Source organism: Parus major, chromosome 6 (assembly GCF_001522545.3).
Source record: "Parus major isolate Abel chromosome 6, Parus_major1.1, whole genome shotgun sequence".
Classification (NCBI taxonomy): Eukaryota; Metazoa; Chordata; class Aves; order Passeriformes; family Paridae; genus Parus; species Parus major.
This window is the reverse complement of record NC_031775.1, coordinates 12,975,840-13,000,181: the sequence shown is the minus strand read 5'-3', so window position 1 is coordinate 13,000,181 and position 24,342 is coordinate 12,975,840. Positions and strand designations below refer to the sequence as shown.

General features: G+C 43.4%; 1 protein-coding gene across 2 annotated transcripts; it reads right to left on the bottom strand.

Moving 5' to 3' along the window:
* Window positions 1-19: 19 nt before the first annotated feature.
* PKD2L1 (polycystin 2 like 1, transient receptor potential cation channel) lies at window positions 20-19,517 on the bottom strand. 2 transcript variants are annotated; one of them, XM_015632943.3, is made up of 15 exons: window positions 18,797-19,517; window positions 14,877-14,990; window positions 13,408-13,535; window positions 12,011-12,267; window positions 10,953-11,177; window positions 10,366-10,594; window positions 9,834-10,004; window positions 8,931-9,112; window positions 7,834-7,954; window positions 7,146-7,244; window positions 6,280-6,401; window positions 5,844-5,961; window positions 5,478-5,614; window positions 4,583-4,730; window positions 20-3,553 (listed from the first exon to the last, which is right to left on the bottom strand). In XM_015632943.3, the coding sequence occupies exons 1-15, from the start codon at window positions 19,086-19,088 to the stop codon at window positions 3,368-3,370; spliced, it is 2,529 nt and encodes an 842-aa protein (XP_015488429.1). In that variant the 5' UTR covers window positions 19,089-19,517; the 3' UTR covers window positions 20-3,367. The 2 variants fall into 2 exon arrangements, with proteins under 2 accessions (XP_015488429.1, XP_015488430.1); XM_015632944.2 differs by lacking the exon at window positions 18,797-19,517 and adding an exon at window positions 18,217-18,508.
* Window positions 19,518-24,342: the final 4,825 nt, after the last annotated feature.

Sequence of the window (24,342 nt, the reverse complement as noted above, 5' to 3'; positions counted from 1 at the left end):
TTTGAAAAAAAAAGCTGTATGAATTTACCATTTGGTGTATTGATGTTATTTCTCAACCAGCTTGAAAACACAATTGACAACTGCACAAAAGCAAATACTGGGAACAAGTAATTTCCATGCCTGCTCTAGGACACATCATACACATGACAGCATAAACGAAGAACAGACAAGGCACAGTGGCATGAAGATGTACAAGAAATACAAGATTAATGCAGGCATGGGCACATGCCAGTAACAGAAGTTGTTTTACACTGAGAAGCACTAGCAGTACTAAAATCACAGCACAGGGGGAACTGGTCTTTCTGCCAGGAAGGGGGATTAGAGCTGACCTGGGAGACCACTATAGCCTGCAGTTCTTGTCTGATCACAGCCAGAGCTGGTTTAGGGCTCCTCAGCATTGCAGACTGACTGCTGTCCCCCAAGTCCAGTGGAGAGGAAGCTGCCAGGCTGTTCTTGCCAGAGAAAGGGAGAGCCCTGGCAAGCTGATCTATAGTCTCCCACATTTACCAGAGACAGGCAGAATGAGAGGCAGACATCTCTCGCAGCTGCAGTGGCCCTGTGGAGACTCCTATGCTCTCCAGTTGCAGAGGAAAACTGCCTTCCCAAGTTTCAGGCATGAACAAACACTGCACATGGACATTACCATTTTTGCTCCTCCTGCTGCCATAAAGAGCTGACTCAGTGCCTGGGAGCTGGTTGCCGGTGCTGTTGGTCACTGTCCCATGGATCTGAGTTCACCTCTCACACCTCTGCACTTCACCTGCCTTTCCTGATAGTTATGGGAGTCCCTGTGCAGAAAGGAGCAGGGGTGTGAAGGTTATCTTCTGGTGTGTAGTGAGAGGCAGGGCTCTTAGGCTGTGCTGCTGTGGCTGCAGCATCCCTGCCTCAGTGGGAGGTTATCTGTGGGGCTGCTCTTGGGGTTTGGCACAGCTCAGAAGGGGAATAGAAAATAAACACTAGGCAATGCAGAAAGTGAGGTTCTGAGTCACCTTCTCTGTTGAACAGAGCAGCTAAACAACACTATCCCTTGTGAGAAACCTGAGGCCTTGTAAAGCCAAGCTTTACAGATACTAGGTTTTACCTTAATTTTCTTGGCAGAACCTGAGTTCAGGGTCATCTTATCCTCACAGTAGTTATTTCTAGGTTAAGGAGCTCAGCCTCAGCCAGCAATATATCTTACACTGGCTACTAGCACAGGTTCAACCACCTGAAGCAGACAACTGCTGCTTGGATCTCTCCTAAAGTACCAGACTTAGTTCCTAAAAGATCAGCATCCCAAGCATTTAATATCTGTGCAGTAATACAGACTCAGAATCTCATCCAGTAATTTAAGTCCATGGATAAGGCAGACCCTCAGAGAACTCAAACAGCAATTTTCTTTCTTACTTTGCAATTATGCCTTGGTACTCATAGTCTGCTCTTGAGCCAGGATCTAAAAAAGATCTTAAAAATTAATTTGTAAGAAACTTCTTCTATGCCTTTCAATGTACAGAAGACCTGATGAATTGACTACAAAGGGCTGTATGCACTATTTAAGCCTATTATAGAGCAGATATGTTCCTCTGTTCAATTACAATTTAGCATACGAATATTCTGTTTAATTAGAATTTGGAGGGGGAAAAAAGCCTATTTCAGGAAGTTCTCCTGACAGGCTGTTTTCTTCTGATTAAGGTAAGATAACAGCTTCAATACAGAGAGGAGGAGGAAGTAAGGAACACCATTGTTCTTTTTTCAGCCAGAAAAGCTGAAGGTAAGACATCTTGCTCAATTCTGAATTCAGTGGAACTGGGAGTCAAGCACCATGGCAATATCTCACAGGTAAGTCTTGTCCCCAACAGCAGGACCAGCTGATGATGGGAAGTGAGTCATGAGATCCTGTAGTTCCTGCCTCCACAGCTCCTGTCTGAAATCCAAGCTCCCTGTGAGCTGGACAACAAGCTGCTTCTCACAGTTCCTGCTGGGCCCTTGTAGTTGAATGACACTGCTTCAATTTATCGAGACTATCTTGTGGCTGTGGCAGCCCTGACACCTGGGCCATCTGAGGACAGGGCTCATCCTGAGGTCCTTCAGACATTGCCAAAGAGGCTTTCCCCAGAATGCAGTGACACATTCATCTTAAAAAAGGCAGCAATACAAGATGCCCCTGCACAAGGTCCCCACTAAACCTATCACTGCACAGCACACTAAAGAGTGTAGCACTAATGAGAGCTGTTAGCAGTGGTCTGGTACAGCTCACATTTCTATTGGCTTTAAGCCTACAGAGCCTATTTAAGGTTAACTAGGTTAACTATTGCAGAATATCAGTGATTAAGGTATTTGAAATATATTTACAATGGCCCTGTAATAGCAGCAATAGTCTGCACCAATTGCAAGGAAAGACAAGCCTCAGCAAACAGAAAAATGCTTAGAAAAGAAGTTATCTTGCATGTGGTCAAAAAACTGACATTTTCACAATATTCTTCAATGTAGATGGTGTCAGCATCCATAACTGCAAATTTTTTTCCTTGACAAAAACAAGAAGCATCAAACTTCATAAATGGGGTGCTAGTTTGCAAGGTGCAAGAATCTTGAGATGCAATTTAAGAAGTGTGAAAATAAATGACAAAGATTTCTTAGTGTCAAAAGCTATGTTAGAAATCATAAAACCAGAAGTTTGTTCCCTAACACTCAGACCTAGGACTTTACCAACTGCTTCTCATTTTAGAATATTTCAGACTTTCTCCCAATTACACTGGTGTCAACTCTTATTGTAGTTATCCAGAGTTAAGCACTAGTAACCTCTTTCCTAAACACCTGAATCTAAGGTACAGAGAGGGTTACCAAGGTAATCTGGAAACAAACTACAACAGAACAAAGCTGGCTGTAACCAGGCAGAAACAACTAGATTTCTTCTTCCCATTTTACACTAGTGATTACATTCTGCTTTCCTTCCATGACAACCATATCTTTCTCCTGCAGACTATCGTATGTGGGGAACAAGTTTCAATATGCCACTCTGGAAATGTTCAGAGTTCAGGGGTCCCTACTTTTTGGGGAAGGCTAGATACATGATGCTGTGCCAGCCTGTTCAGAGGCAGAAATCTAATACATCACCTAGTGCCAAATTTTAGCTCTGCCTGAGATATGGGTACAGGGGAGAAGGTGAAGTGGGACAGAAGTTCTAGCTGTGTGACATGATACATCATTACACTGGAGAAGAGCATCCCTGATTTTTCACATTAAGGGCTCCTGACAACAGTGCTGTCTGTGTCCAGCTGTCTGGATTATCCTAAAGTGAGGGAACAACTGACAGTGACTTGGTACTATGGCAGCCAGACTGGGAACACTGGGCTGTTGAGCACTGCTATAGAAATCATCATCAGACTGGCTAGAGGTTCTTGGGCACCTGAGACCCCAGCACACTTGACTTGGGCAAGATATGATAGACTCCATTTTGGGAAGAGTTGCCACTCAGGTTGTTTCTCTGTACATGTTCTGTCCAACTTTCTGCTTCTTCTTTCCCCAGCTGGTCTAGGCTCTGGGAGTGCAGTTCCTTCTGACTGGCTTCTTCCTCCTGTGAACAAGAAGAAAGTGTGACCTGCAATGTCAGCAAGCTACCAGGAAGTCTAGCAACACTCCAAGAGAGAGGCAAGGTGTGCGTGATACTAAAATATCTTCCCACATTCTCTCAGAACAAGCCTGGCTGTCTATTAAAGACCCAATACACACCTGCAATACACTAATGAATGCACATTCAAGTTTTAGACCAAAAAGGAGAGACTAATTCCTTTTCATCCTTCACAAGCACATTCACAGAAATACTGTGGCAAAGCAAATCTGCAAACAAATACTTGAATAAGACTTTGGGCATGTTCACATAGGCAGCAGGACGTCCCAAAACACTCTTTCAGAGGGGAAGGGATCACAAGACTATTCTGCAAAAGAGAGGCTTCTTTCTGACTCTTCTAGGTCACTTTGTGCTGTTTGGCTATTCTCATTATTGAAACCATGAAGTAGTGACATGGCTCCCACATGCCTTGCTGCCTTTGACTTTAAGGATGATGATCCAAAATACACTGGTTCACTCAATATGGGCACTCTGGCAAAAGTCATAATTCTGCAGTGATATCCTATAAGCACACAGCTGACTGATAACCACCACATGTCTGATAAATAATCCACAGGCAAGATGTTAAGATCACAGTCCACAACAGCCATGAGCTGTCTTGCTGGAAAGGACAGTTTGATCATTTCAGTATCTGAGGATGAACAGACATCTTTCTGTTCTAACTTTCTGAGTTAGAAAGCAACTGAAGACAGGCAAATTTTATGCAGTGCCACAGGACTGAGGTTGGCCACAAAGGAGCCATAGAGTGTGTTTAAAGGTACTAGGGTTAACTGTGGGGACATGAAAACAAAAGGGCTCGTGTCATTTTGCTTGAACAGAAAAGGATTGATCATACAAAATGCTGACCCTGCCCAAGCCTTTTTGTCTTAAATCAATGAATATTGGAAAAGCAAAGATGATACCAGGCCCTTTCTCCAAGCAGAGCTGGTCACCTGATCTGAAGCTGGTTCAAATCCATGGTGGAGGGCTACCAACCTTGCTAATATCATCCAGAGGTTTGCCCAACAGATCCTTCCTCTTCAGCTCTTTTCTTTCTGGCAAATTGAGCTTGTTCACCACTGCATCAATCTTGGAGCCAATGCTGTTTATGGAATGTTCCAGCTGCAGCACACGGTGCAGGAGGCTGAGGGAGACATGGAGAGCATTTGTAAGCTTCTGCATGTGATGAATAAAGGGAGTTTCTGCAGACATCTCCCAGAGACCTCAAACAGAAGCAAATATTCCCAGATCACTGATTGACACCTACTGATGACATAGCTCCCTACTACACCGTGTTTTCATCTGTAATCAGTGCTTCTGCTTAGGATGAATCCCAGCCCAAACACAGTATAATTCCATTATTAAATATTGCACCTGTCTCTCCTCTGATATGGCCCAGTGTTTCTCAGTAGCAGAATCAAGATATACTGATTCTATGTGCTGTGTTTATATTGTGCTCCTCCTATGGAAGAAATATGTTATTCTTGGACCTGGAGGATAAAGGCCAACTAGGCTATAAATCAAGGATATTTATTGCTACAGGACCTTCTGTAAAGGTATCAACTTTCCCTGGCCCAGTTATTTGGGCCACCTTCTGACCTGAAACATGACAGTATATTGCCTGTGGGTAGATGACAGCTGCAGAGGTTATTCAAGAGGCAGAAAGCAAAATTTCTTAACTCAATCTTTTATAGGAACTAGCAAACTACTTAAGTAGAACAGTCCCACTTATCTCCTGACCTGCTTATTTACACATGTGCGAGCTAAAAGGGACAAAATCTTACTGAAACTGTTCAGCAACACTGTAAAGAATTACATCAGGGAAGGAAGCAGCAGGAAATTGGACCCCTCATTGCAGGGTGTTTAAACTACTGACAGCATACAAACATACACTTGGAACTCTTCTTTGGAGACCCAGGTGGCCTTATTGGTGTGGTTATTCCTTGCTTCCATGTAGGTTAGATTCTCATCCATGTTGTTGTCACCATAGGATTTCCCCAAATTTTCAATTTCTGTATTCAGAGCAACCTGGAAAATGAAGAAACTCCTGCAAATATGGATATTAACTCTCTGGTGGGCTTTACTGTCAATAACACAGAGCTTCACAGGCAGCAATACACTCAGTTGTATCCAGGTAGAGTTGGAACTATATTTTAGTTGCCTGCCTAGTTTATACCATAAACCCAAAGATTCCTGAGGCCACTTTGGAGTGATGTCTACCAAACAGATGATTTTTTTTCCTTGCCCTTCTTTTTACCCTTTTCGCCTCTAGGTCATGCTTCATCTGCTGTTGCTCCTCTTCATCAAGGATATGGTTGCCATCTTTGTCAAATCTGGAGAAAGCTGCTGTGATCTCATGGTCTGCATGGCCCAGCCTGCAAAAGAATAGAAAGAGAAAGCTCAAAGCATAGAATTATACTGTTAAGCTCTAACAGAGTGGGAATTTTGAAATCAGTGTATTGTTTCCTCCTGCCAGTGACAAATCTAAACATCCCAAATGGGCAAGAGATAGTTAACAAACCTATTTAGAACAAGAAATTAAACATTTGAGGAAAGAAAATTATTTTTTTTTGGTCTTAAATTATCCAGATCTAAGCTAGCTGCTCTCCTTGTCTTGAAAACCAGAAATTTTAAATTACCCGTCTTACTAAGAGAAAGGACCAAGTAGGCATCCCTCAAACTGACTCACTCACTCCTTCAAGCTGTTCTTGAAGTCTTCGAAGTCTAGCTGTTTTGTTCCATTCTGCAGGGCTTTCTGCACATCAGAGATCCGCTCCTTCTTCAGCTTCAGCCTCGTGAGTGTCCGGTTGTAGCTCTGGTACCGAAGATACAGACCCAGAATCACGCACACAGAACAGTGAAAAGTAGAACAGAGCAGACAATGCGATACAGGTGAGTTATATGCCAAGTAGTACCAGGACTTTTCGAGCTTTCCACAAGCAAAAAACCAAAAAGCACTGCTGTATGAACCTCATCTCTAAAGTAGAATCACACCTTCAGAATGACACTAACACGTTAACCCTCTGTTTTTCTCAACCCAGTTCTTCCTTTATCTGATTTCCCAACACATCAGCTGTTTAAGATAACATCTCAAATACTATTCCTTGCAGATTATTGGTCCCACAGCAGAATTATGACCTTCCAGGAACTTTTCTGGAATTTGCCCGTGGGAAGGACAGATTTAGCCTTCTAGATTTGTGCCACTCTAACAGGCTCAGCTTAGCACAGCAGGACTTGCCATGTTATTGATCAAAGTACATGTTATGAAGGACTGAAAGAGCTTTGTCTAGAGACCATCCTGGGAAGAAAATTCTCTCAGAAACACTACATCAATTAACAGGATCTCCCCCCAACACCTGCTTTCTCACTGTCTCATTGCCAAAGGGTCTGGGAGCTTGATTTATCCCAGAAAAGAACTGTGACTCTTGTGCACACAAGGAAGGGGGATCTGGAGTTGGCAACCAATGTTTCTCTCTAGTAAATCCCACTTAGGTCAGGGACTTCCAAAAAATGCTTCATGATTTAGCTAGAAAATAGCACAGCTTTCACTATTCATCACCTGCTTCAAGATGTCAGAGAGCTGCAGCTCATCCTTCTGGCTCGAAAGCTCCTCCTTGACTTCTGAGTAGGTGTCATTGATGATGGCCAGAAACATGTTCTAGGAAAAAGGGAAGAAGTGAGATGGATATACATGAGATATCTTGCCTGCTCCAGCAGCTGAAGCAGCAAGAAACAGGCACAGATGTGCAAGACTTAGTTAAATGAGTTGTTGTTTCCCTATGGGGTATCTCTCTTGGGCATATTAACAAGGGTGAAGAAAAGGCCCACTTCAGCCAAATCATGTTTTCTTAAGTTTCTGCAGTTAAAGCAGTGACTGAAAGAACATTTGTTCCCACCTCAAGTACTACCTTTGGTAGCTTCTATTGCAAAATCTTAGGTTGCATATGGACTCCTGACACTGGGTGTTTAACCTGGTTTTTATGAGCATCCCTCTGCATCCATTGACCAGGAAGCCAGTCAGTTTCAGTCTTCACCTTGACAGATGTTAATTAAGGCCCTTAATTATCCTAACAATCAAATCCCCAGCTGTAGTAACACACTCTTTGCTTACTGTGGTCTATTTGCACTGCAAAGCTATTGTAACTGAAACACCTTTTCTAGGCATTTGCACCTAACCCAGGGATTGTCAGGAGGGGTCTCTCAAACACTGCTTTCAATACACAGATAAGGAGGACTCTGTTGCTTACCAGAAGTACAAAGAAAACAAAGAACACATAGGTGACAAAGTAAATAGGCCCAAGGACCCTGTTGGCATTGTCAATGGAATTGTAGTCAAAATCACCAAGAATGATCCGAAACTGGGTGAAACTGGGGGAAAGAAAGAGCACAGGGTCACACAAAGGCACACACAAACAGTCCTGAGGTGAACCTGAACCTGTCTGCAGCCCAGATGGGCACAGGCACAAACAAGAGCAGGGTCTAAGTCACTCCAGAGTAGTGAGTTAAATGCACCCATGGTATTTCTGGGGTGAAGCGAGCTGATCTGATTAGAGGAAGAGGAAAATAAAATGTGGTTTTCACACAAATTCAGGTTGTCCAAAGTGTGTTTTGTTATAAATAGGAGGCAAAACCAAATTTTGAATTTTCCCTGATAAAAGGCAATTTACTCAACAAAGCCATCTCTTGCAAGAGTTTTTTTGAGACTCTGGAGGGATATTAATACTGGACAGTGCTCTTCAACCTTTTGTAGTTCATAGATCCTATAATGAAAAAAGTTTAAGAGTAATGATCCAAAGCTTTCTTATCTCAGTTTTCTCTTGTAGACCCCTCAAAGGCAGGACCTGGATGCCCAGAGGTCTGTGGAACACAAGCTGAAAACAATTGCTGTAGCAGATACCTCCATTAACATCACAAATTACTTGAGCAGGCCCATGGACTGCAGGATTGTCTGAGACAGGATTTTAACTCACTTCCCCAACACTCTTATGCATGCTCATCCACCCACTGGTCATCCTCCAGTTCAGATATATTAATCAGTATCTATGGAACTTCTATAGAAATCAATATCCTTACCAATATCCATCATACCTCTTGTCCTTGCTGACAAACAAAAGACAAACAGAAATCTGCCTGTTTCCCTCAGTTTTCTCACTGCGTTCTTTCATCCATGAAGATGTCACAGCCAGAAGGCTGTGAGCAACTTATTAACCATTGTGGCTTTATTAGAGTGAGCTACAACAGGTGTCTGACTGACATTGAGATTTGCAACTGGGGGGAAGTGCAGAAAGCGGTTAAAATTATTTTGATAAAATTATGGAAACATGGTACTAACTTACACACTTACATGCATTTAACAAAGGTACTGAAGTTTTCCACTTGTGTCCCAAATAGAAGGTAACCCAGCTGGGCATAGGCAAAGAAGACAATGAAGAACATAATGGCAAAGCCCAGGATGTCCTTGGCACAACGTGCCAGCGTGGAGGAGAGCTGGGTCATTGTTTTGTTAAAGCTAATGTACTTGAATATCTGCAGGATGGAAGAATGGGGACAAAATTAGGCCAAACCATCAGCTAGGTCCATCTCTCTCATGCATGCACATGCTTACTAAGACAAGAGGCTCACTACAGGACCAAAGTACTGAGGGGAAAGTTGGCTAGGAATGGTGGCTTAGTCTTCAGGACATTTATTCCAGGTGTGCCACCATCCTTCTCTGGGTTCATAGACACATGACTATGTTCCCTCAAAGGAAAATATAATCAGGAACTGCTAGAAGGACGAATCTTTTAATGTTGATGAGGAACCCCTTGATGGCTTTCTGCCACACCAAGATGCTTTAGCTGAAATGCAAAGTCCATGTCAACATATGAGTAATTTCCAGCTCTGGAGTGACCATCATGAAAAACAACCCATGGTTTGCAAGAATATCTCAAGAATACCAAAATAGTACAGGATGGACAAAGTTTCATGGTACTCAGCATTTTCTAAAACCACTTTTACACTGCAGTGTCTGAACTCATATCCCTGACTATCTCCAAATAACTGACCTCAGAATGCAGGGTGAAAAGATACCCAGATTTACTGTAAAACAATTGAGGAATTTACTGAAATTTACTGCAAAAAATAAGGAAAATTCTCTGTTCTATAGTTATTACACATCTACTCAGAGGGATGGAAGAGACAACCCTCAATCTATCAAGAAGGAGAGGCCTGACTGGAGACCTGGCACCTCCCAGACCCCCTACAATACCTTGATCCAGGCAAAAAATAAATTGACTGCATTCATGTTGTTGTACTGCGTCTGCCAGAATGCCAGGAATTCAAAGTCTGCATAGGTGTCGGGGTGTTTCAGCAACTCTCCCAGCAGCCTGTTCACCTCAGTGGTGCGAAAGATGTGAAACCCAATGGCAACGATGGAGAGCTGCAAAGAGGAAGAGGAATTGTCTGCAGTGACCACTGTTCCTATACTTTCCATGGAAATTAAAATGTCACAGAACTCATTGGAATCCCACTTCAGAATCTGGTGGGCTATGGAAGTATGGTCTGGATGTGCTGAATGCCCTGACTTTACAGTCTCTTGGGCATCTCTAAGAATTTTCTCCTAGCAGTTCTTCTAGACACAAGAGCATGTGTCAATTTACTCTGCTGTTCAGTTTAGTATTAGAGCAAAACATGCACCCAGTTCTTGCCTTATTTAGACTAATTTCCACATTCCTTCATTTATTTTGGCTCTTATACATCTCTGCCATTGCTCCCCCCAAAAAGTGTGCAAGGATCCTCACCAGAATGACAACCACATCCAGAATGTTCCAGATGCTGGTGAAGTACTGAAGCTTGTGGATACGGAGCTCCAAAGCCTCTTCCACCACATAGTAGAAGATGAAGACACAGAATACAATTTCACAGGCAACAATGAAGAAGTCCCACGCGCTGACATATCGTATGAGCTTCACTGTCCGGATTTGCCAGGAGGGAATGGCACCACCAGTGGCTGGAAACTCAACCACTAACCTTGAAGGGGACAAGGAAACAATTTCAAACTAGGGGATGGAGACTCAGAGATAATTTTGAGAGGCATCAAACTTGAGCATGAGATATCCACCACAAGCAGAAGTGTTGTGTATGTATTTATGCATCCACATCTCTGCTGCTTCACTGCCTGTGGTAGGAAAGGGTGAAAGGTGACAAGAAGTGTGACTGGTTATTTCAGGAAGACCAAGACTTCTCACTAATCCATACAATTTTTACTGACACCACTCAGACCCACCCCAATGGTGGACCATAATAAAATATTTGCATTTTAAGAAACAAATTGAGGCATTGAGGAAGATGAAAGAGCCTGAAGAATTTTTGTCAGGACTCAGCTTACCTCAGAACACAGAACAGATTGATATTTGCATTATACACAGAGAAATCAATAAAGACAACTCGTGTTCCTCGATCCAGCCACAGTTTCTCTTTCAAGACTTGCAGGGCTTCAGCACTCTCTTCTCTGGTCATCTTGAGGTCTATGTAGTATCCTCCCCCACTGTAACTGGTTAGTCTTCCCCAGTGAGATGAACCACCCAGCTCCTCCTCAGAATGGTACCTCCACCTGCAACAGACAAGGCACAAAGAATGGCTTCACCTGCCAGGCTTGAATATGGCCTTGTATGCAGGAAAAATTATAACTTCAAGGGGAAGAGCAGTTTTCAATTGAAGAATTGGCACAATTCCTACTCCTGATCTGACCCTACATAATATTGGTAACCATTATGGTTAGTTTTCTGGTTTAGTGCTTTCCAGCAGTGACGCAACATGATTTGCAATACTATGGAGGGAAAATTCTGAGGTTTGTTGGCTATATCAGTCTTGTTTTCATGGAGGTTATTCTCAGGATCTGCTCTGTTGCCTTCTACCACATCACACACAACCATCTGCTTAGAATGCTCTTGTACTCATATTTCCTAATGAATAATAGTTTCTCATTCATGTATCAAGATTCATGCAGTGAGCAGAGTTTTTAAACTGCAGCTACATCACAGTATTATAGGGAAACAAGTTGTCAAGATGAAAGGGATGCACTCCTTTTTCTTTGGCTCCTGAAATCCCAGAGGAAAGCAAATAGTAACTTGCCAGATGAATGCCAGCTTGCCATTTGATGGATCTGGCCCCAAAGGCCTTTACTTATCCTCACTTTCTTAAAAATAGATAACAATTTCTTCCTATATTCCCACTGGATTTTTCATGGCTTTCCCAACATGAAAACTCCTTCTGTTATTCTTCTCCACAAAGAGTCACTAGACCTTATTTATAGACAAAAAGGACTTCCTGCCTCCGACTGCAGCGGGAATTCCAGCCTTATGTTAGAAAATCATCCCCAGCATCCTTCAGCTCAGCAGTTCTTATTTGAACTAGAAGAGACTGATTTGGATTAGATGTACTTACGCCGTTCCGTTGATGAGCCCAAAGGAGACCCTTTCCTCTTTGTCTTCAGAGTATACATCATAGCAGCCCAAGATTTCCTCCTTGAAGTCATCATGGACCACACAGGAGTTGTTCTTCACCTTCAGCTGTCTCATGCGTGGGACACCCAGCAGCAGGTTCTCGTAATAGATGTATGACTGGGTGCTGTGCGCTGCCAGGGACTCGTTGTTGTACCACTTTGTCCAGTAAAGATTATCCAGCAGGGGACCTTGTGCATACTGCAAAGGAGGCAGAGGAGAGAAACTCCTTCATAGCTCATGCATCAGAGGAATTTTCTTAGTCTGGGATTGAGGTAGGAAGACCTGACCCACCCCTCTCCAGTCCCCAGGATGAAAAGTAGTAGAAGTTTGTGTTGCATGTATGTTAAGGAGAGGAAAGAGCAGGGCTGGTGGATGGAGGAGGGATGCTAGGTAGCAGGGTCTCTGTTGGTTTCTCACAGGCCTGTAACATGTCTGTGGCACCTTCTATGCCTTATGAAGAGACAAGAGCTCTACGAGTCTCATTGTCTCTTCTACTTCAGTCAGCACACGTTTCACAGAATTGCCTTGGCACAAGCTGCAAACAATGAGAAGTGCATGTGCCAGTGTCCTGGAAATGGTGGGGAAACAATAGGGCCATTGTTTGCCAGAGTGTTTTAATACAACAGAAAAAGGCAACTGTAACTGACAAATAATTTCTGGCCGTCAGAGATAAGTGGTTGCAATAACTCAGTGGCCTTCGCTGAGGGTCTTGTCATTCTTTCACCCATTCTTTGACAGAAATATGATAGACCCCAGATGTTTTTCCCCTTCTTCATTCTCTTTGATAAAAGTCACTGCAAATTTTACTCCAGCTTCTTCCTAAGGAAGCTATAGGTTAGACAAGCCCAGGCATGAATTACAGGCAGGTTAATTTTGATGTTCTCAAAATGCCATGAAAATGGACATAGGCTATTACTAAGACACCAGCTTGAAGATATTGAACTCTAGGATTCAAAGCCACTTGCATCACAAGGAAACCTGAAGTAAATCCCTTGGCTTCTCTAGTCCAGTACTTCCTATCTGTGAAATGAGCTGATGCTTCTATCACCAAAATTATTTTGTTATGTCCTGCCTGTTTTACTGGGAAATGGACTCTTCTGGGCACACACAAAACTTAGCCTAGCCAATATTCTGGACACAGTGCTCAGGGATAAATTATACTTTAAATCAGTGAATATTTTGCACACAAATGTTGTTGTAACTATTGCTAGTAGCTGGCAAAAGCTTGTGGCAGCAAAATGCCTTGCTGAAATCATTGGACAGTACTTCAGAGGGAACTGAATACCCCAGTCTAGCTGAGTTTCAGGGCTCTCCATGGCAGGCCAGATTGGTACTCACCACCCAGAAGTCAGCCATGCTGCCGATGGACTGGAAGGAGACACCACCATCGGTAGAGGTCTGCAGGAACAGCTCAGACATCACTTTGGTGTAGTAATAAGCATTGGAACTTGTCATTCCATATGTCACTAAGAGAAAAAGAGGAGGGTCCTTCCTTATACCTAAATGTTGGAGTCTGATATAAATGTATTTATATATTCATTTTTCTATGTACCTTATATTTTCACAGGTAAGCTGAACAAGGCACAGGGGAAGAAATCTTAGGGCTTTCTGCTTTCTTAGGGATTTACAAACTTATCTGCTCTGTGTTCCAGAGTTTAAATGGTCAGACTGAACAACTCTAAGAGTTAAGTAGTGATAGAAGACCACTGGAGGATACAACTGAACATTCTGGATAACAGTTTTTTGTTTCCAGGCAAAATTTCTGAGGGAAATTTTATATATGATCTATATATTGAATTTCTGATTTCCGTGATCTATATTTTGAATTTCTGATGTGAAGTCATGAAGGCACAAAGACCACCCTATTTTCCCAAGTGGAAAGCTCCAAGTAAGTTTTCATCTACCAAGAAACTCCAAGAGCTCCAAGGCTCTAACTTCCACAAACATGTTGCTTCAACTCTCCAGTGCTCCTTCCTTCAGAAAAATCATCCATCACGGTGATCACTAAGAATATGTCCTGCTCTTGAAAGGACACCAGGAAAATAAAGCACCTGACATCCAAGACACAACCCCCCACACTTCCTGGATGATGAGTCAGTGTGTGACAACATGTACATCTGTGTGTGTGTGTCTTGGTTCTTTAGGAAGAGTGACTGTCTCCCTGGGCCAGCATGATAGTAACTTAGGGTGGTATTGTCTGTCCATCTCTCCTGCCACAGGGTCCATGAAATATAACCCTCTTCACTGTCCCATGCCACAGGTGCTCACTTGTGATAAGGAACGAACCTTTGCAAAACCGAACAGCCATTGTCCTACTGACATAAAGTCTCTATTAGCATTAGCATTCAGTACAGGGACGCATTACATTCACTCAAGAACAACAGGGTGAACTGCCATCTGCTTTATCACCTCAGCCACCCATCCAGTCTCAGAGGGGAAAATCTCCCTGAACTGTCATTGATACCAGGAAGTTTCTAGAGCTGCTCTCTGGGTGTTGAGCATTTGCTGTGAAACTGAGAAAAGACTTTGGGCACTGACTCCTTGGACTGTGGAGTCAGTGGCTAGAACTGATAATGCCAATCAGAAAATACTGCTTAAGTCTAACCATCGTCAGTTGGCATTCATCAGTAATTTTACTTCCTTCAGCAGCATTAATTCTGTAGGTTAATGACAACTTCTTGCTGCTGTGAGAAATACAATAAATGTAACATTTACAGCAGAGCAAGGAAGACTTGTAATAAAATCTCACATTATTCCCCTCACGCTGCAGACAGACATGGTGCCTATGAGATATGACAGCTACTTACATAGACAGATGTCCACCAGGAACGTAACATAGACCAGCAGCTCTCGCAGGGTGGTCTTCACGTAAAGCTCCCTGTTTTCAGCTGTGTTCTCAGTCAGTGTAGTGCCCCACAGACCTGGTGAGTATAAAGAAGGGACCATAGAGTTTTCACAGTGATTCTCAAGGCTCATGTGAGGAGCTGTAGTCCTGTTCCAAAAAACACCACTGTTGGGAGTTGAAGTTTTGTTGCTTTTCAAGGCCAAGCCACTTTTCATTTCAAAACTTGAACTATAAAAATGTGCTAAATACCCCTAAGAAGAACCATTCCAGCATGAGTAAAAGATTTGTGGCTAACTGACACTAAAATATACTGGCTTTTTATTTTGCTAAATCACTATTTAGTTTTATGTTCTTTTGTTTTCTGTGCATTCCATCTGATCTTTTTCTGACTGTTTTTCAGCTTACTCTTTGAAGAAATTCAGTCCTTGTCACAAATGCTCTTGAAACCATAATATTTCATCTCAGTCACCCATGTGCCAACAGTTGACCTCCTGAGAGGTCTTACATTGCAGAGCTGTATCTGCTGTTAACTTTACAACTATTACTCCTTTTAGGGTATATTGAACCATTAGGTCCCAAATATTTGCCTCTTGCTTACCAAAAAACTCGTGCAATTTCTTTGTTGTTTTCTTGTCATAAAACTCAATCAAATAACTCGATATTTTCAGCATAACATTTAGAGCCAAATTATCTTCAGAACATCTAATGATGGAGCTTAGCTGAATCCAATACACCAAATGCACCAGCTAAAGATCCTATTTCTTCACAAAACTCATTAAATGTCACCAGGGTTGTCAATAAGAGAGAAATGCTTCCTTTAAAAGGAGCCTTGATATTTCAGGTTGGATGAACCATCTGATACCATTAGTGTATTTGTTTGTTCTTTTTGTAATGGCTTTCTGTTGTGATTTCTGGAATGCATCTGAAGTTAAAAGGCATAAGAACTTTCAATTGAAAGTCTAGTGATGAAAGCCATGTCAATAATTGCCATAGTCTTCCTGCTTTCTGCAGCTCCTAGAGAGCTCAGCCCTGATTCCTATCCCCAGTAGGATGCAACAACTGTCTTCCTGCAAACCAGGATCAAAGCTGATCAAAGGCCCCACATTTGAAGTCATCTTTGGCAGATGGCAAATTTTTTTTTTCCTCTGGAGTAAGCAAAACTTCTAGCAGTCTGTGTGCATTTATCCTGTCATTTTGATAGCTCTTTGGCATCACAAGAGATTACAGAGGTTTTTTGCACCTTTAACTGCCATAGTGACTGCTGCAGCATCTGCTGTCTCTTCTGGGCAGGCAAACCACTAGCCTGTTCTGGACAATCCAGACCAGTGACAGAAATGACAGCCTGGAGATGATCTGGATTAACTCCAGTGGAGGAGAAAGTATCATGTGTTCTACAGGAGTCTTTGCAATGGAGAAAAACATGGGGAAGCAATTTGCCTATCTATTTGGGTCACTTTTAAATGACTACTTTCATCCTTAAATATGACTACACTGCAATCTTTTGTTTGGGTTTTTTTCCATGAGCAGGGAACCCCTACTATCTGTATGTTAGGAGCAAATGCACGGACCTTCTTTACTTTGAGAGCAGAAGTGTACTCAGGAACACCTAAATTTAAGGATACTCAAATATCCTGGAGAACTTGGTTCAGAGACTTGCCCAAAATGATACCTGGAGGACCATGAGGCTGCTCCAGTCCTTTCAGATTGCATGCTGTAGTTGTAACTCGGTATCAGCTGTGGTTTATTTTCAGCTATGTCTTTAGGAAACATGCCAGGGAAACCTATCACCTTATACATGAAGCATGTCCCCATCTGTGTCTCCTTTGGCACCACCTAACCCCTTGGGGATGCAGCTATTTTGGACATGACATTTGGAGTAGAAGGACCCAAGGCTAGAAGATATCCAGTTTTCCTTATGGCACCTTGAATGACCAATCCAGCACTCATACAGCTGAGCAGAGAAAAAAGAATCTAGAAAATAGGCTATGAATGCAATTCATTTATAAGTCTCACCTTCCTGATAGTAGCAAGTAACTGATAAGAATTACTGGCAACACCTACATCATCTTCTGGGTGTGCTTTCAAACCAGATTTGTAACCCAGGTGAGTTGACTAGCTCACGGTCTCAGGTACAGCTGGAGATCCTCTTCCAAAGGCAGTGGTAATCTGGGTATCCCTTATCAACCACCATGCACCCAGATTCCCAGCAAAGTCTGTCCATGGGCTGACCATGGAACAGCAGAGGTGGCAGAGGCAGGCAGGAACCAGGACACAGAGTTGCTTGGACACCACTTAGAGAGGAGTGGTCCTGAGCAGTGGCACCAGGAGCAGCAGTGCTCACTACTAACCCAGCACAGTAACTGATGAGGACAAGAAAAAAGCTTAATAATCCAACTACTACCACTAGCTATGGACATGTAATCCCAGGAAATGGTTTTTAAGCAAAAAACAACCTCTCAAACTCTCATTATCTAACTCACTTATAAGTACTACTTCTATTTTCCATGAGAGACACCAAAGTGATTAAATGGAAAGGGAAGGGGGAAAGCCAGCAATGCAGAGGCAATGAATAATGATGACCTAGGAAAGATGCAAAGGAAGCAAATTCTTCAAGGAAAATGTCCCCACTTCTGTAAGGCTCAAAGAGGCCTTTGGTCAGTCTGCACTGGCCTTTGGATTCCCAGCTTTGGTGTTTCCTACAGCCCTATTCACCACCCTTAGTGTCAGGACACACTGCTGCAACATTCAGAAGAAAATAATGTAGTATCCTGACAGTTATCATCATTTGCATGCTCCAAATTGAACTCTGGCAGCTCAAAAATGGAAATTGGATGTTAAAGCATGGATATGTTTTTCCATTTTAAGCCTCAAACAATGCCTAGAAGAAAGCATTTCAGAATAAAGCAGGTAAATGATACACTGCCTAGGAGTAGTCTGCAATTAGCTACCAAACCCACTCAGCAGTGTTCCTTGGCCAGGAGAAATCTCTAAAGCCCCTGCTCTGAATTCCATGTGAGTTAGTAGTGTTAGACTGCAATGGCAATGACAAAAGTATTGATCATAGAGGGGCTGTGCAATTCAGGACCATGCTATACCATTATTCACCCACTTGTACTGTTAGAGAGTATGGTTCTGAGAAAGGTTCTTGCCTTCCAAGTGAGGAAAAATAAGACACATTGGCAAGAATTTTTTTTTATTTGCTTAATCTTTCCTGTTTTTAAAATATTAGGATTTTATGCCTTCTATAAGAAACTGTTCAAATAATGCCCTTACTCAATATTGTATCCTGACAGGAGACTTACCTTGCCCCCAAGGATTTTGTTTGCCTCTGAATAAGCCTATATGGTATTTCATTCCCCTTTGTCTTTTAAACTGGAAAAAAAAAAAACCTCTTTCTTTCAGCTATCTTCAAGCAAAGCATTATTTGATACATTGCTGTAATCCCCCCCCTACATTTCAGTCCTGACAGCGCTAGATTTTTCTCTGGTAGATAAGTCTATCAGTTCTTATGTTGCTGTAGCACAGGGACCAGTACCACTCTATCTAGAAAATGCACACAAAGACAGAATAGCCTCACCACCACAGTGATGGCTCCTGGAGATTCACTGCACGACCTTGAGCACACCATTAAGTCTCTTGCCTTGCAGTAAAGGTACCAGGACAGACCATGAAGCTATAGCAAGGCACACAGAACAAGGATGCTCCTTTCAGATCAGCCAAAGATGATCTCTGGAATAATGCTACTGCATGTTGAACAGGTCCCTGGGCTGCACAGACACTATGAGGTTTCTACCTTCTGCATCCTTTCTCTTCCTCCCCTCCTTCCCACAACATTGCTCTGAGGGCTAATAAGTCCCTTCTAATGAGATATCAGAGATTTACCTCGGATGCCTCTGAAGATGTAGAAGCAGCACTTGAGGAAAGGACTTGTCTTCCCATTCACAGCTTTGCTCTGCTCTTCCTGGTAGGGCAGTGGATCCCCAATCTCTTCAAAATTCTCATAGGGATTCTCCAGGATAGACTTGGGGTTGTAGATGGTTTGAATTTTCAAGGAGGTAGAAGGAGAGCCATTGTAAACAGGATTGTCCCAAGCTTTCTTCCCCACTGTCTCCAGTTCATGCACCTCCGTTACTTGAAAGTGGCTCTCAGCTCTGCTTAGGTGAGACAAACTCATGACTACTCACTGCCACCAGAAGTACTTTTTAACTGGAATTGCGACAACTGCCTGCCCAGGCTGGAATTAAGTTAGCAGAGAGATAATCAATGCCAAAGAGCTTGTCTGCCTCAGCAGCCAGGAGAGGGCACACCAGCAGCTCCCCACAGAGAGTAAGCATCCTCTCTTTCTTTTATATCAGCTCAGCTGGTGACACCGATCAGAGGGGTGGCACTGCCCGTTGTTAGGAACCACTGTCAGCCCTATTATCACAGTCACCCTGGGAACACTTGCAGTGAAGGGCCAAAGAGCAGGAGCTCTTCGAGTGGCAGTGCCCAGGCAGGCAGGAGGCACAGCATCCTCTTCCTTAGCTCATTGTAAAAGCAGGGGTGAAACACGGGTGTCGCCCTGAAAACTCAGCTTCTGAGCTTGCTGACATGGTTTTCTAAGGACTTTCCCAGGACAGTAATTGTAAACATAGATATGTGTACATTCTTTCTGTTACACGTCTTCTGATGGGCATTTCTTATGGCCAGTGCAGTGAGAAAGTGTTATCCTGACCATCCAATCCCTGGCCGTGGTAAGAAGCCTATAAATCCTGGGAGGAAAAATAAACTCTGCTCTTTCTTTCACCACACCTCGACCTGTGTCCGTGTGATCTGTTCATCTTCAGCAGAAACACACAGGAGTAAATGTAGGGGTCGTTTTGGAAACCAGGGGGTGTAATCTTCTGCTTTCACGGTATTTCCATGAGCCCCACAGTGCCTGCCAGTCCTGAGGCAAGCCTGATTAAAACAAACAAACAAAACCAACAGAAAACACAACAAAAGTGAACCAAACAAACCACCAAAATAGCAAACAGGCAACACTGGCAATAACAGTGGCTGGGAGTTGCCTGCATCTACCTTGCCAGTGGCCACCAGCAAGTCCTGCAGATGTGTCACTGTACCCTGAGGGGTCCCTGGGATAACACACTAGTTTTGGTGATGAGACTATCAAAGAATGTGTAGCCTGAGCCTTGTCCTTCCTCAGGTCTGACTGCATAACTCAGAAGAGGTGCCTCTCTATGGGAACTGAGGGTTGCTATTTTTCTGGCATTACCCAAGGAAGCAACATGACTCTCACACCTGTAGGCCTGTCTTCTTTGGACTCTAATTATTCATACAGGTGATGTCGCCAAACCACCTGGGATATGCAGAGATGTCACCTAAGATCATGGCACTAAGCAGCTGCTTGAACAACGAGACAAGACCTAACTTGGCACAGGGCACTAAGAGGGCAGCCTTAGTGGCAGAAAGTCACTGGAGGTCTGGGTTGGATCCTTTGACTGAATTTGGTATTATTAGGGCCTGCTGTGTTTCATTACTCCCTAGCAAGGTGAAAGCAGTGGCATGGAAATAGCGGGTTCAGAGGAGGGGAGGCATTTGCAGAGCCCCCAAGCAGCAGCAATGCTAAGGAATGAGGCCACAGCAAAAGGCCACATGCCAGAGCCAGGCATCCAGTTGCACTCCTGGGACCATACAGCTGGTATCCCTGCCCATCACAAACAATGTGATTTATGCATGGAGCTGCTGTTTTAGGGGAACATGGAGGTTTTTCCACAGTGCAGCTCCTGCTGCCTTTGGCACAGCACCAGTGCACATCCCATCCCATCTTTCAGGGCCCAGGTACAGTGCAGATCCACTGTCTCAGTGGCTGGGGCACAGAGCAGGTGGTGAAAGGGGAGGCGTTGTCCTGTATTGAAAGACCAAGCCACCCACCTAGCCCAGAAGACAGGTCATGTCTGTGTCACCTGATCTTGAAGAGCCTAACACAAGGAAGAACCAAGAGCACTCTATAATTAAGGAAACACGTGCAAAGCTTTACAGGCAGCATGGGGGGTGACTCAATTTATGTGGGTCTAGAAAGCTTCTTTTCAGCCAGTAAACTTGAATTATGGGAGATGTGTCAGCTAGGGGAGAATATGATCCAGACTTTAGGACCTCATAGATCACTCTGCTATGCCCTCTGTGGTGTTTGATGCAAGCCTGTGTGGAGCAGCAGTATTTCCTTGCTATGGAACAGTGTATGTCTGGTAGCATCTGTGAGCACTTACCTCACATCTCTTTTCCTTACAGTGTCTTGGGCCTTATTTGCCAAACTTTCATTCTTGTGAAAACAGAATTTCTCTCCTCCATTCTTCTTTGTCCCTTCTTTGTTGAGATCCATTTTTCAGCACGCCTAGAAGAAACCTTTCAGAGATACCCAGGAAAGACTGTTTCTAAAACCAGAAACCACTATCACAATGGGATTCAGCATGTTAGGATAAGACAAAGTACCAGAGCCACAGAAATTTTTCTGTCAGTATGCCAAGCACACAGACCTTTAAATTATATCCCACACTTAATTCCTTTGTGTAAAGAGAAGAGAGCACCAAGGAGTTTGTAAATTCCCCCCCAAAAAGCACTATCAAACATTGAATTAGAACTAGAAAGCATTTAGATTTCATGGTTAGAAAGAAGTCCTGTCAGTTAATGAAGAGCAGTCACTTGTTGGGACTGAGGTGAGTCTGCTCACCAGACAGGCTCTCCAGGAGCTCACCAGCCCCTGCTGAAGTGGCCCTGGCAGGGACACTTTCACCAGCTAGAGGTGATGCTGGGACACCAGTTACAGACCAACTTTCTGTGCTGAATAGAGCTGGTAGAGGACCAGGACAGAAGTATCCCACTCTATCACAGAATCAGTTTCAGCACAGATTTTGAACAATACTTTTAGTTTTCTTCCAGGAGCTTAATTATTGTCACTGAGGTTTAAAGTTCTACAGATGCCTCATTCATGAGACAGAAGTTTAGCAGTACACAGTATTCTATAGTCACTTTTCACTGCATCTAAAACAAACAAAGAGACACAACCATGCATAAATAATTCTGTAGCCAAGTTCCTGTTTTCTTACTTAGGGTGCTATGTTAATTCTCTTGGCAATAATTCATTTTCAGCTGGTTCTCATCAACACAGGCATTTGGTTCCCACTTCCAGGCAACATGAACAGAGCTAGAGATAGTTGTTATCTCTATGGATTGCATCAGGAATAGAGAAAGGGAAAGTGGTGCTGACAGCACTAATCAACTGTTAAGCATCAGAAATAAAAACCCAGGCTTCCAAGCACCGTACCTTGGTATTGAGTAAACTGTTTATGACACATTTTGAAAATTTTCCCAGCATAGTGTTCATTCATGTGTTTTTCATTACTTTTCATTTAAATGAAGTTTTCTCTGCCAATCTCTTTTTTTGCATGAGACAGGTGGATTTTATCTTACATTTGAATCTACATTTGAATAATACCGTTCTTGTTCTAGTTATGTTCAGAGACCAAGGAATCCACCCATCTCATGAGTGACTTGTTGAGGAACCGGCACAAAAGGTGCTTTCTGCAGACCAAGATGTAAGGACTGCTTCAGTAAGCAACCCTACATGTCTCCAATCTGTCAAGACAAATCTGCTTGAGGAGGAAAAGGTGAAGAGAGAGTGAAAGACATTTTAGCTAAGGACAGATTGAAATTGACCCATAAAAACTCGTTACCATGATGTACAACTTAGCAATAAGTTTCCATAAACATCTGTACAAAGACGTATTTACTAACACACAATCCTAACGCATTGGAGAGCTGTTGTTACATCCAGCTACCCGTGCAGTGGCCTTCAGTGGGGACTTCACTGGCTGGCTGCAAATTCACAGGGACTGTGCAAGTGCAGCTCCACTTGAGCAGAAAGAAGCAGGTATAGGATTAAGTTATCAGGTCCCTTACAAGATAATGTTGATTTTTCCTCTTTTTAGAATATAGAGCTAAATTTTCTTGATCTCTAAATCCAGTTTTGATTACGAAGAACCTTTACTGTCACTCTGCTGGGTGTTGTTTTCTTAAGGCTTCATTGTGATACATGCAGCTGCTCAGATCCATGTGTGGGCATGTTACCACACACACATGCAGCAAACATGCTCTGTGTTCCTAGGAACTGTCTGGGCCAACTGGCATTGCTGGGAGAAAGTCTGTCTTTGACACACCGTGGGCAGTGATGAGCACCACACCTAAAAAAACCAGGAGCGCCTGAGGAGGACCAGCTTCAAAACAAACGTTATTTCCTCCTGTGCAATGAAACCAGCTCTGGGGAGGCAACCAACCCACAGTTTACTCCCAGAGGTGACCCACGCTTGTCACAAGTCTGGGAGCTTCCATCAAGGGGTTCAAGGAGTCACTTCTCATAGGCTGGGCTGCTGTCAGGGGCAGGATGTTTGGATACAGGCTGCTCCTTTGACCCAGATTTATCACAGCCAGCAAGAAGAGGGACACACAGCCTATGTCCCATGGCATATCACAAGCAAACACCTGCCACTGGCCCTACAAACATAAAGCAGGACTCAGACCAAAGATTTCTTCCCCAATCCAGCTATCTGCCACATGCAAGAGAGTCACTGTATACACAGAGTGCTCACACAGTGTACTCTGTGAACACAGCAGGCTGTGAGCTTGTGTTGAGTAAGTGTGATGAGAAGGAGGAATGCTGATCCCTCTTGGTTTTTAGGGAATGTTGCATTATTACATGGGCTAACATGTAGGGAAAAAAATAGCAGGATGCATCATATGTGAGATTGTATTTTCCATCACCTTTGTTAACAGATGCAAGCATGATGGAGAACTACAGTGCTACACCCAGCTTTCTGATGGAATAGCATAATTCATAAAATGGGAGACTAGTGAAAGAAGGCCTCTGTTGTGGAATTGTTTCCCTCCTCCAGAACTCGTGTCCCTGCTGGAGTTCCCACTTTTAGATGCACCAGCACTTTTTAATGCATTTAATCTCCAAAGCGTAGGTAAAGCCTGTAGGTTTTTCATCTATTCACTGAAATATTGTTTGGTTTCATTAGCTATTATTTATACTTCAGTGCTTTTCATCTACTTACTCCCCAGTTACATGCTTTGAGTTTAGTAAAGCACTTAAACTCTCTATTGTGACCACCTAGGTTTGCTGGGCAGTTCTTAGCATATGGCTACAAACTGGCACAGGGTTGCCCTGTTTGGGAAAGCTCTCTTGGAGCATCATTGACCTTTTCTGACTGTTTGGCAGAATCCCAGGAGGATGGCGTTGAACTCTCTCAGCGATGGCCCACCTCAGATCCGTGCACCCCTCTCAGCTGGGGCGTGCTGAGCCCCGCGGGATGCCCCAAGGACTGCCAGGGCAGCTTCCATTCCCCAGTGTCCATTCCCCAGTGCCCATTCCCCAGTGCCCATTCCCCAGC

Excerpts from the sequence above, each read along its gene's own strand:
- PKD2L1 (XM_015632943.3), bottom strand. The coding sequence starts at position 19,088 with ATGAGTTTGTCTCACCTAAGCAGAGCTGAGAGCCACTTTCAAGTAACG. Across the intron at positions 5,615-5,843 it reads ATGACCTAGAGGCGAAAAGG|GTTGCTCTGAATACAGAAAT; the intron begins GTAAAAAGAAGG and ends TTCATTTTCCAG. Across the intron at positions 4,731-5,477 it reads TCCAAAGAAGAGTTCCAAGT|CCTCCTGCACCGTGTGCTGC; the intron begins GTATGTTTGTAT and ends TGTCTCCCTCAG.